This window comes from Eumetopias jubatus, unplaced genomic scaffold, assembly GCF_037043125.1.
Source record: "Eumetopias jubatus isolate StellerSeaLion01/CBP00866 unplaced genomic scaffold, mEumJub1_p1.0 scaffold_6, whole genome shotgun sequence".
Classification (NCBI taxonomy): domain Eukaryota; kingdom Metazoa; phylum Chordata; class Mammalia; order Carnivora; family Otariidae; genus Eumetopias; species Eumetopias jubatus.
Window position 1 is genome coordinate 120,350,548 of NW_028274812.1, and position 11,584 is coordinate 120,362,131.

Here is an 11,584-nt window from a genome sequence, read left to right on the forward strand (position 1 = left end):
CAGCAGACCAGCTCATGGCCTTTTCTTCCACTTTATTTCATATTCCCACCACAATAATGACTCCTTTAATTTAAACTAAAAACCATAGAGGGTTCCTGAAAGGGTGGCAGCAGAGGATCGGAGGTGCCAAAGACTGAGGGACAAGTGGGATGGGGAATCAGCGAATCGTCTTGACTGGGCTCTTGAAGTTGCTGGCGGCTTGGAGCTGCAGCTGGTAGGCCATCGGATGGATCTTGAAACCGTAGAGCCTGGGCGGGGGCAGAGGTCAGAGAGGCAGCACGGTGAGCCCCACCCTGGCCCTGCCAGTGGCCTGAGTTTCCACCTCCCCACCCCAGCTTCTCCGTGAGTCTGCTCAGTGCTTAAGGACAGTGGCTCCCAAACGGATTCCCTCCAGAATATTGGGAAATGTACCTTAAATAGCCATTAAAACTCAAAATTGTAGACTACATGTCAACACACACACAGACATACACACACACACACGTAGGTATGTGATTGTATATTTGTGTGTATGTGTGCGGACGAACACTTGTTTCAATATAGTATCAAACTATTCTTCCTGGTAAACATGATGTTCCAGGAAGAGAAACCACACTTTTTCCTGGCAAACGGCTGAACAACCGAGATGATGACAGCTACCATTTAAAGGGTACTTCAGGTGCCAAATGTTTTTCAAAGGAACTCACTATTTGAGTATACCTTATTGGTCAGGTACTATCATCCCCATTTCATGGATAAGCGAACTGAGGCACAGGGAGGCAAATACCTTCCCCAAGGTTACTTGCTCTGGGAGAAGCAAACCTCAAGAAAGGACCATGCCCTGTCCTCCCTTCTCTCTGGGGAATCCCAAACCTTTCCTTTGACCCTGGGTGACTCTATCCCTGCTCCCCACCTGGGCACAAACTGGTTGGCGGGCCGCTTGGGCCGGTACTCGGGGTGCACCATGAAGAGCATGTGAGGGAAACCGGTGCCGAAGTAGGCGCCGTCCGTGTGATGGTGCCTCGATGACTTGGGTGTGTACACGTCCATGCACTTGGGGCAGTAGAGCTTCACCATGGCCTCACCTGGGATGTCCGAAAGGCCTGGGAGACAGCCAGACTCAGCAGGCCGGGCACCCCCAAGCCTGCCCCACCTCCCTCCCAGACTCAGGCCCAGACTTGCTGAGCCCCAACTCCTTCCCAGGAGGGCCGGCCATCTGACGTGGCCTCCTTTCCCTTCTCCAACACTCACCGATGGGAAGCATTGGCTGGTTCTCACAGTACACACGGGGACAGTAGCCAAAGTCTCCCTGCTGGTACTTTTCCAACTGAGGTGAATAAAATGAAAGGAGTTGGTGTGTAGGTATAAGAGAAGGGGCAATCCCTTCATCAGCCCAACCCACATTGCTCTGTCCTCCACTCCTGCCTTTCTGTCCAGAGAACCCTTCAAGCTGGCCCAGATGGGCCCTCATACTCCCCTGCTTCCTTTCCCCCAGTTAGGCAGATTACAGACCATCAGAGCCATTTGCTGTTTGTTCCCTGAGGAAGAGGCAGACTGCAACAACTTCCTGTCCAAGGTCACGTCTCCCTCCCTGTAAACACCTCAGTCAGCACAACCCCAATTAGGATTTAATTCCCAGGCCCCGTATCTGGGGTTCTTCCCCTCTTCTCAGCCATATTCCGTGACAAGGTTGAAAACATGTGACTCCTCACTGCAGGAACCTCTGTTTCCCTTACTGCCTCAGAGGAGTCAAGGGGGAGCAGAGAGGCCTCACCATCTGGGCGATGCCACGGTTGGTGAGGATATAGCGGGCGTGGATCAATCCATAAAGCATCTCGGCTGCCTGCTCAATCAGGTCGCTCTGGTTGGGGTTGTCTTCCAGCTCTTCATCTGAAACATGGCCCCAGCCAAATGCTCTTACATCATTTCTCTTACAGCTTTCTTAGCTGTCCCACCCACCTCCAGGAGCTGCTGGCTACACAGTTTGCCTGGCACCCATCTTTGAGCCACCCATCACCTGGGCATCTGACCGAGAAACCTGGGCCTCTGGCCCTTCCACCAACCCAAGGCATCTCTGCCTTCTCTCTACACCTCTTTAGCCTTTACTTTTTTCTCTCCCTCTCAACTCTCTCCTCAATGAATAAATGAATGCAGAAAATGAAACTCTAGACTAAAAGGTGCAAGGCAAAACAAAGAAACAGGAAATGAGACCCAGGGGGAAACTAGCATTAGGGGATAGAACCAAATTACAGGATCAGAGTGCGGGAACAGGTGGTGTAAGTCACAAATCCAGGCAAAAGTCAGATGGGGGACCAAAATGAAGGACAGGACTTTGGATAAAAGGAGTCAGAGAACCAAAAGAAAATTTAGAAATTCAAGAAGCAGATAAACAAGGGGCGCCTGGGTGGCTCAGTCGGTAAGCGTCTGCCTTCGGCTCAGGTCATGATCCCGGCGTTCTGGGATCGGGCCCCGCACTGGGCTCCCCACTCGGCGGGAAGCCTGCTTCTCCCTCTCCCATTCCCCCTGCTTGTGTTCCCTCCCTCGCTGGGTCTCTGTCAAATGGATAAAATCTTAAAAAAAAAAAAAAAAAAAAAGGGCAGCAGATAAACAAGAATATGAAAAGAAAAAAAAAAAAAAATTCACACACAGAACAACCCTGAGGGTGCCTCACCAGGCTCGAGGTCCAAGATCATGTCTAGAGCTTGTCGATAGTGAGGAACCTGCTCATTGAGTCCAGTGAGATTGAATTTGTCCTGGATGTAGTCTTCATCCACCTGTCAAGATGTGGAAGTGAAGAAGAAACCCAGAGCAGAATCCTCAGCTTTGACCTAGGCACATTGCTCTAACTGATGCCTTATTCTCAACACAACTGCTTCTGTTTCCCCTCATTCCCCAATTCCAACTCAGCAGAACTACTTGAGGCTCTCTCCCCAGTTCACATACACTGCCTTCCCATAAAAGCTTTGGCTTTTCTTTTAAACAGCTACAACGATCGCCTCCTTAAAGAAACATTCCTTTCAAAAATCCCTGTTCCTACTCCTGCCCCCCATCTCTACAAATCAGTTTTGTCCTCTCCTTGGGGGCAGCTGGATCTCTAAGGAAAGTGGAGACTGGGGGCGCCTGGGTGGCTCAGTCATTAACTGGCTGCCTTCGGCTCAGATCATGAACCCAGGGTTCTGGGATCGAGACCTGCATCGGGCTCCCTGCTCAGCTGGAAACCTGCTTCTCCTTCTCCCACTCCCCCGCTTGTGTTCCCTCTCTCTGTCAAATAAATAAATAAAATCTTAAAAAAAAAAGTGGAGACTGAACAGCTTGGGTCCTGTTGGCAGTTACAATCCTTTGTATTACCAGCACACAACTTTGCACATTACAAGACATTTTCACAAACAGCATTCTAATTCTAACAGGCTCCCAAAAAATGGACTACCAGTATCAGTCTAATAATAATAATAATAACAATAATAATAAAGTTGACTTGTCCAATGTTACATTGCTGGAGAATAACAGGCTTGGGACTTGGGCAGTCTTGCCACTTCACAAGTTAGTGAGGGGGGTTACTCAAGGGACTCTTCCTTGACAGGAAAAAGTTTCTATGGCAGCCTGTAAGAGAAGTGTGTGGAAGCTAAATATGTGGGAAAATATATAGCCAAACTTTGTGAGGAGATGACTGGGAGACTGAGAACTCACTTCACAGAAGAATTCATTGCCACGGAGCCCACAGAACCAGGAAATCCAGGACACCTCCTCTGAGCTGCTCATCTTCACGTCAGCTGGAGAAAAATAGAGTGTAAGTAAAGCCCAAGCTCTCCCACCCGGGCTCCGGTATCCTCCCTCCTCCCACACTTTGCTCTCCAACCATGGAAGACTTTGGGGTCACCTTTCCTTAAAAGACCCTAGACTCTGGAGCACCCCTCTCCAGTTCCTGTTATTCACACCTTGGCCCCTTTTCTGAGATTAGAGATTCTCTACATAGAGTCCCACCACTTTCGAGAAACCCACAGGTCTTGACCCACCAGTCTTACCCACACCCCTAAGGCTCCCGAAGACCTGCCCCCTTCCTCTTCATGTCAACTCCGGCAGGGCCCTCGGCTCGAGATCCCTACCCCGCAGGTCTCTGCATGTCCCCGGCGCCTTTCCCAAAGGTTTCGAAGTTTATCCTTTCCAAGCAAAAGCTGGGCCTTTTTCTCTCACGGCCTGCGGGTGGCCGTGAGGGCCCTTTCACAGGAGTCCCCACATCCCGCCTCCGGCCCTCAGGCCATCCCTCCCTCCCCCAGTGCCGGACCGGGTCACTTCCTTCCCCACCCCCACATCAACGCGCGGAGACCCCATGTGCCGCGCCTAAGGACAGGGGACTCGGCGCGGCGACGAACTCAGACTCACCGGCTGGACGGGGACCGGGAACAGGGTGGGGGAGGGGAGTTGCTGCTTCCAAGGAACCGCGACGGCTACAGCGCAGGCCGCGGACCCGACCGCGGCAGGCGAAGTCGGGTGGGGGGGGAGTGGAAATTAGGGAGGGTGGGGGGAGGGCAACGCGCAAACGCCAAGGGTCGGGCGCCGCAGTGAACGCCGGGAAATGGAGTCCCCGGTAAAGAGAAACTGGCGAAACGAGGGAAAGGCGAACTACGAATCCCAGGATGACTCACGAACAACCCTGGCGTCGCGAGGCCCATGAGCAAGACACTCGGGGGGCGGGGCGCAGCGGGGTGCCACCGGAAGCGGAAGCGCAGTACCCCGTTCTGGGCCAGGGAGTATGGGAAATACAGTCGTAGAATTCCGCGACTGAGGGGCCGACAGGGGCGGGTAAAGGAACGAGGCTGGCCGCTGGTTTCTTATAGCTCCCCTCAGGCAGCAAGGCTCGGCTTCAGGCGCTCGCCTGATGCCCAGGATATTGACCTCATCCCCGTCTAACCCACCGGGTCCTCATTGCCTGTTGAGCCTCTTACCCGAGTCAGGCCCGCCACTGGAGGCCCCGTCGGGGCCCGTGTTCCACCCCGGGGTGTGGTCTCCTCAGGCGGGAGGTGAGGCCGGGCTCCTTGCTGAGGGACGTGGGAAGGGTGGGATGGGCTGTGGTGAGCGGTGTGAGAGCCGGGACGGCCCCGTGCGCTAACCTGAGGTGGCGCCAGCCATTCTGCTGCTCGTCCCCTTGCACTTCTCCATTTTCTCTTAGGGCTTGAATGGGGCCTTCTGCAGGCACTAAGTATGACCTTCGAACCCTGGTCAGAGTAATGGTGAGGGGAAGCGTGACGTTATTTCATTGCACAGCTTCGGGGTATTCCACAGGTTTCCTTCCGCCTCCTCAGAGCCTTTCTTAACTCACAGAGTGGTTTCGCAGCTCCAAAAAATGAGCTCGGAGCGGGACCACGTTCGGGGAGGCGAAGGGCATTGTGGGGGCGTTATGCAAAAGTAGGACCCCAACCGACAGATCCTCTGTCCTCGCGCTACCTAGGCACGTGGCATTTTGAGCGGATGCTATTGGCAAGGTCCCGGGGCGGGGAAGCTAAACCTGGCGCTTCGCACATGCCTGAGCCCTCAAGTTATGTTTTGTGTTTTTTACAGTCACGCGTGCGTGTTCCGGTCGTGTGGCTATTTGATCGTCAGCTCCTTTGCTTAGAGTAGCCCCGTTTCGCCGTTCGGAGACCACAAAGTCACGGAGACTGGAGCCTCTCCCCCAAATCTGCTTACTTCTGTAGAAGCGTTAAAGTCTGTTTTTCTTTGGGAAGACGAGACCCCCGACATAGGATCAAGGAAGATTTAAAGGGTCAGGCTGATTGTTTTCTTAATGGTACGTTTTTTCTGGTGATCAAGTTTCAGAGAGAAGCTATTTTATTATTGGTGAGGATGGGATGGGGGGCAGAACGCAGGACCTCTGGGCAACTCTCATTGAATCTTGTTTGTTAAATTAACCTTTACTAAATGGTGTGGGCTGTTATTGTAGGGTTCCCTGTTTTTCCACATGACCTATGGTCTGAAGGCCCTGCTGAGTCCTAGGTTGTGGGGTCACTTAGGGAACGGGAGCGTTGTTTGACTTTAAGGCCACTTTTCCTCCTCCCAGCAGGTCTCTGGGGGAGGCTCTGGTCAGTGGCAGAGCCACCAAGGGATTGACTTGTTTGTCTCATACTCCCTTTATCTAGTCTCATCTTTTTCAGTTCTCCCAAAAGCCATGTCCAGGCCCTTCCTCATCACCTTCACTCCAGCCACCAACCCCAGCGACCTCTGGAAAGATGGGCAGCAGCAGTCACAGCCTGAAGAGCTGGAGCCCACCTTGGATGGGGCTGCAGCCCGGGCTTTCTATGAGGCCCTGATTTCAGATGAGAGCAGTGTCCCGGAATCCCAGAGATCTCAGCCTGAACCTGCCAGTAAGAGAAAGAGGAAGAAGAGAAGAATGATGAGGGAAGCTGCTTCAGGAACCTCGGGAGGACATGGACAAAGGAGATCCCTTGAGGCAGAGGACAAGATGACCCAGTGGATACTGAGGGCAGCTCAGGAGGGTGACCTGGCAGAACTAAGAAGGCTGTTGGATCCCCGTGAAGCAGGGGGAGCCGGAGGCAATATCAACACTCGGGATGCCTTCTGGTGGACCCCCCTGATGTGTGCTGCTCGAGCAGGCCAGGGAGCTGCTGTGCGTTATCTCCTGGGCCGTGGAGCTGCCTGGGTGGGCGTCTGTGAGCTGGGTGGCAAGGATGCTGCTCAGCTGGCTGAAGAAGCAGGTTTCCCTGAGGTGGCGCGCATGGTCAGAGAGAGCCATGGAGAGATGAGGAGTCCTGAGAACCGGTGAGGGGAAGCCTTAGCCCATGCCCATCTTTCAATGTGTTCTACCCTTCCTAGCCACTCCACACCAGAGGCTCCAGAACAAAGCTAAAGCTTCTCTCCCTGATCCCCCAGTATAGGTTGATAAGGCAGTGTAATAGAGCGATAATAAATATGAGCTCCCTGGGTTTAAATCCTAATTCTACCTACTTGGGCAAGAACCTAATTTTTATGTGCCTCATTTTCCTTATCTGAGAAATGGGGGTATAAGAGCACCTTTGTTAAAGGGTTGTTAGGATTTAATGGGTCAATATACGTAAAGTGCTAGAATGATGCTTACCATATAATAAGCACTGTGTACATATTAATCGTAGTCATTGTTAAGTTTTGCCCAAGAGCTTGTGAGGCCTGGTTGCCATTTCTTCTCCCAACTGTTCTCTGTGTCCCTCATTGCTAAGTGGTTTGGAAGGCAATTTGTTTTTTAGCAGAAAAGACTGGAAGGACTTCCCACCTTGCCACCCCCCTGTGAGGCCTCAACTCTTCCCTGCCCTGAACTCTTCTCTTTTTTCCTTTGCAGGTCTCAATCCCCCTCCCTCCGGTACTGTGAGACCTGCAATGCCCACTTTCAAGACTCTAACCATTACACGTCCACTGCTCACCTGCTGTCACTGCCCCGTGATCTCAGGTCCCCCAACCTGCCCCTTGGGGTTCCCACCTCCAGCCCAGGCTTCAAGTTGCTGCTGAGGGGAGGCTGGGAGCCTGGAATGGGGCTGGGACCTCGGGGTGAAGGCCGCACCAACCCCATCCCCACTGTCCTCAAGAGGGACCAGGAAGGATTAGGCTACAGATCAGTGCCCCAACCCCGAGTCACACACTTCCTGGCTCGAGATACTCGCGCAGTGGCTGGGAGCGAGAGAGCCCCTCGGGTGACCACACTGAGCCGGAGGGAGGAGAGAAGGCAGGAGGAGAAGGACAGGGCCTGGGAGCGGGATCTGAGGACATACATGAACCTTGAGTTCTGACCTTGGTAAGGTCTGATCCTGGTCTATTGCTGAAGTCTGAACTTGGACCTAGGCACTCTGGCTTTTACTTCCTGGGGTCTGTCCAGGTCCCAGATCCTCAGATTTTAGTCAGTGGGCTCTGTCTTTGGGAGAGGGGAGCTGAGAGCTGAAAAATAAATCAAACTTCTTCCTCCTTTGTGTTTATTCACTTTTCTGGAAACTACTGTAGGAAAGCCAAACAAGTCTGGCGGCCACATGCAAGTCCCACCTGAGCCAGAAGGGGTAGCCCTTCCTGGTGGCATGATAGGGTCACCTCCCTGCCAGTCTTGTTCATTTCCAGGTCCTAGCCCCTGCCTGGAACGCTCCACCTATTCTTTCAGTCCCCTGAACCAGGAATTGCCCAAGCTCTATGCCAATCTCACCTACCCCGGGAAGCGTTCCCTGACCACTGCAGCCAATTCAATCACTTTATTTTTTTCAATTACTGATTTTAAACAAGATCATACACTATATGCTAAGAAGGGGAGTAAAACATATTCCTAACCTAATTGCTCACAGCTAGAGAAGGCAGCTACGAACGTGATCAAATACACAACGCATGGTGATCGGGGAAGCCTGGGAAAGCTCATGGGGGTAATGAGAGTAGGGTAGGGTCTTGCAGGAAGAGGCCAATGGGCTGGGAGGGCCTAAGAATATCCAGCCTCTACCATGATGTTGGCTGAACTAGAGCCAGAATCTCCCAGTGTACATTTTGGCCTCCCAAATGTAACCTTTAAGTCAAGGTTCTTCATTTTACTACCTGAAAACGACTGAGGGCAGGAAGCACATTCTATTTGTCGACACTTGTCTCCCCTTCCCTTCTGCCGCTCATACCAGGTGCTCTGAGCCTAAGAAGAGCTCACTGTTGTCAGACCCAGGAAGTAAAATCTGCATGGAGGGGCAGGAAAGATCAGCACAAGTCCCAGAGAAGCAGCTTGCTTTTCCGGAAAAGCCTTTCACGAAGTCATGGACATGAAAAGGAGGGGGTGGGGGGTGGGGTGCAGGGAAGAACCAAAGGACAGGAGGCTAAAGGGAGCGGAGGAGTTTAGGGGAGCACTAGCGCCCGGGGACCCGTGGGCGACGAAGATGGATGGCTAGGTTTATACTCCTGTCCCGGCCCTGCCAGATCTCAGCTGGCGCCCTGCGGAGTGGCGCGTACTAATGGCGCGGGGGCGCGGGGGGCGGTGGATCCGCAGGGTCCGCCCCGCGAACTGCGGGCTCCGCCCCCGTCTGTCCCTCCGGGCCCGGTGCAGCAGCTTCCGGGCTTTGCGGCTCCAGGCGGCCTGTTGAGGCCGCGGCCCCGACGCCGGGCCCGGGAGGGGTCGCAGCGCACAGCGCCCGGATGCCTGGGTCCGCAGGCAGGCCCGCGCTTGGCCTTGCGACGAGGATCTCCCAAGACATCTCTGGCCTGACCTTGCGGAGACCGCGTCTCAGCTGCGTACTCGGGGCACGCACCGGTCGGGCCGCTCTGTAGGATTCGTAGCTCTCTAAATCGAGAGGAGAACGCTGCTGGCTGGAGTTTGCTGAACACCTCTCTCCTAACCCCCAATAAGAGACTGCCTGTTCTTGAGCTCCCTTAGGTCAGCAGTTCAGGACTCTCCAGATTGGGAGCACCTGAGACCCAGGGCCACCTTCCTTCCTTCCTTCTTGGAGCACCGCCTCTCCAGTTTCTGGGGCACCTTGGGGCGTGGCCTTGGTGAGTGAAACTTGGGGTGCTGCCTGCAGAAAAGGAAATCCCAGAAACCTAGGGAGGACACCGTGACCCAGGCCTTGTCAGGTCTTGGGGATTCTTGTCCTGAATCTTGTGTTTGGGGTGGTGGTGGTGATAGTGGTGGTGGTGGTGGTGGTGGTGGTGGTGGTGAATGAATTTGGATGTGCCTCCCTTCTTTGCCTCAAAACTGAAAAGGAAACAAGCCACTTGCCACACTTGAGGCTGCAGGACATCCAGGGAAGTGGGGAGCCACTTCTGAATTCAGAGTAGGACTCACGAAACAGGTAACAGTTCTTCTGAGCTTGAACGGACTCTGGCTTCTGAGAAGACACTCAGCCCCCAAACCCGAGAATCGAAGCAGTTCCAGGAAGCAGCCCCAGAATTGGGGGGGCTCACGACACATCCCAACCATGTTCCTGCGACGGCTTGGTGGCTGGCTACCTCGCCCTTGGGGCCGCCGGAAACCAATGAAGCCTGACCTGCCTACCCCAGAACTCAGACGAGTGGACAGCTCCTCTGAGAATTCAGGGAGTGACTGGGATAGTGCTCCAGAAACCATGGGAGATGTGGGGCCTCCCAAGACCAAGGACCCAGGGGCACGGAGGAGCTCTGAGGCTGCTCCAGAATCAAGTAGGGAGTCCCGAGATGAGCAACTGGGGAGCAACAGAATGGATTCCTTCAAGTGGGACAATACTGTCTCTAACATTCAAGAGCCTGGGAGACTGGAGACTGGAGGGACCGTTCCCAAACGGGGCCGGGATCCTGTGGGCTCAAGTGGCACCAGACCTGGAGTGTCGCCTGAAGGGGAACTGAGCCCCCCTGGGCCGGAAGCCCCAGTGGAGAAGCCAGGGCGGCGTCAGAAGCTGCTGGGCTGGCTGCGGGGGGATCCAGGTGCGGGAGCAGGGGCTCCCTTGCAGTACCTGGGGGGCCCAGAGGAGTGTCTGCAGATCTCAACCAACCTGACTCTGCACCTGCTGGAGCTGCTGGCCTCAGCCCTGCTGGGGCTGTGCTCACGACCTCTGAGGGCAGCTTTGGATGCATTGGGCCTGCGCGGACCGCTGGGCCTCTGGCTGCATGGGCTACTGTCCTTCCTGGCTGCCCTGCATGGGCTCCATGCTGTGTTGAGCCTACTTACTGCTCACCCCCTGCACTTTGCCTGCCTCTTTGGTCTCCTGCAGGCCCTGGTGCTAGCTGTCAGCCTCCGGGAGCCCAGTGGGGAGGAGGAAGCCACTGACTTGGAGGATGAGAAGTTGGAGAGGGAGGGTGAGGAATAGAGAGGAGACCCAGGAAAGGGGCTGTGACTGCAAGATAGAGTGTGACCTAGTGCCCCCATCCTGAGTGGGGTGGGAGCAAGAGTGAAGATAGTGTAGCCTGTAGGAGAGTGGGGGCCATGACCCAGATTGTAAGCACAGGGACCTCAGGGATGGGGAAGAAACCCCAGAGTATGAGGGCATGGCCCCCCTTCATACACAGGAGAGAGTAGAGCTGTTTAGGGTATCTGTTTATGGACTATGGGGATATCGCCCTTGAATTCACCAGCTGTTCTTACTTTTTGCTTTTACATTTCTCCCACTTCCAGTTTTTTCTCTCCACCTTTACTTTTTAAAAGAAAAAAAATAAGCGTGGTGGTGAAAAATAAAGACTAAAGAGTCCTCTTTACCTTTCAAAACTACCCAGGGTTGGAGGAGACCAGAGGCAGGACAGGCCTCTAACTAGGGTAAGAGGGTGGTTGGAGACCCAAGGAATCCCTTGGATCCTAGGATCTGAGCTACCTAGGGAAGAATGGAGCTGTGAGGTGGGTGGATTAAGGGGTGTGGATAGGAGCCGATGGTGACAGGGAGCCTGCAGGAAGGATCTGGGTGTTCCCAGGAGCCAGGGGAAGTGGGGATGGTGCAGGCAGTATTGGCAGGAGGGCCAGTTCAGAGGGGTTGGCAGCTCAGACAGGAAGTATGGGGAAGCACTGGAGCTTGGAGTCCCCACTCTGGGGTTAGGGGTTTGCACACTCAGCAATAAACAACTGTGTCACACCAAATCCTAAATATACCACTACAAAGAGAGTTACCACCACTCAGTGTCCTTCCTGACGCCGTCCAGCTGGGGGTTTAGG

The 11,584-nt window shown here is 54.1% G+C and overlaps 3 protein-coding genes across 4 annotated transcripts; 2 read left to right on the forward strand and 1 right to left on the reverse strand.

The window, feature by feature from the left end:
- Positions 1-12: 12 nt before the first annotated feature.
- CSNK2B (casein kinase 2 beta) lies at positions 13-4,484 on the reverse strand. Its single transcript, XM_028120622.2, has 7 exons — positions 4,360-4,484; positions 3,667-3,749; positions 2,651-2,753; positions 1,754-1,869; positions 1,231-1,306; positions 893-1,082; positions 13-248 (listed from the first exon to the last, which is right to left on the reverse strand). Exons 2-7 carry the CDS (start codon positions 3,736-3,738, stop codon positions 158-160), a joined length of 648 nt encoding a protein of 215 aa, XP_027976423.1. The 5' UTR covers positions 3,739-3,749; positions 4,360-4,484; the 3' UTR covers positions 13-157.
- Positions 4,485-4,694: 210 nt separating this feature from the next.
- Positions 4,695-7,920, forward strand: GPANK1 (G-patch domain and ankyrin repeats 1). 2 transcript variants are annotated; one of them, XM_028120741.2, is made up of 4 exons: positions 4,695-4,997; positions 5,536-5,761; positions 6,111-6,750; positions 7,304-7,920. In XM_028120741.2, exons 3-4 carry the CDS (start codon positions 6,140-6,142, stop codon positions 7,746-7,748), a joined length of 1,056 nt encoding a protein of 351 aa, XP_027976542.1. In that variant the 5' UTR covers positions 4,695-4,997; positions 5,536-5,761; positions 6,111-6,139; the 3' UTR covers positions 7,749-7,920. The 2 variants fall into 2 exon arrangements, with proteins under 2 accessions (XP_027976542.1, XP_027976540.1); XM_028120739.2 differs by having other exon boundaries at positions 6,126-6,750.
- Positions 7,921-9,011: 1,091 nt separating this feature from the next.
- On the forward strand, positions 9,012-11,534 carry CUNH6orf47 (chromosome unknown C6orf47 homolog). Its single transcript, XM_088024072.1, has one exon. It carries the CDS (start codon positions 9,888-9,890, stop codon positions 10,749-10,751), a length of 864 nt encoding a protein of 287 aa, XP_087880198.1. The 5' UTR covers positions 9,012-9,887; the 3' UTR covers positions 10,752-11,534.
- The last annotated feature ends 50 nt before the right edge of the window (positions 11,535-11,584 follow it).

Coding starts and splice junctions, on each gene's coding strand:
- GPANK1 (XM_028120741.2), top strand. CDS start 6,140: ATGTCCAGGCCCTTCCTCATCACCTTCACTCCAGCCACCAACCCCAGC. Junction 6,751..7,303: donor ATGAGGAGTCCTGAGAACCG/GTGAGGGGAAGC, acceptor TTTCCTTTGCAG/GTCTCAATCCCCCTCCCTCC.
- CUNH6orf47 (XM_088024072.1), top strand. CDS start 9,888: ATGTTCCTGCGACGGCTTGGTGGCTGGCTACCTCGCCCTTGGGGCCGC.
- CSNK2B (XM_028120622.2), bottom strand. CDS start 3,738: ATGAGCAGCTCAGAGGAGGTGTCCTGGATTTCCTGGTTCTGTGGGCTC. Junction 1,083..1,230: donor CCAGCCAATGCTTCCCATCG/GTGAGTGTTGGA, acceptor GCTGTCTCCCAG/GCCTTTCGGACATCCCAGGT. Junction 249..892: donor GCCAACCAGTTTGTGCCCAG/GTGGGGAGCAGG, acceptor GCCCCCGCCCAG/GCTCTACGGTTTCAAGATCC.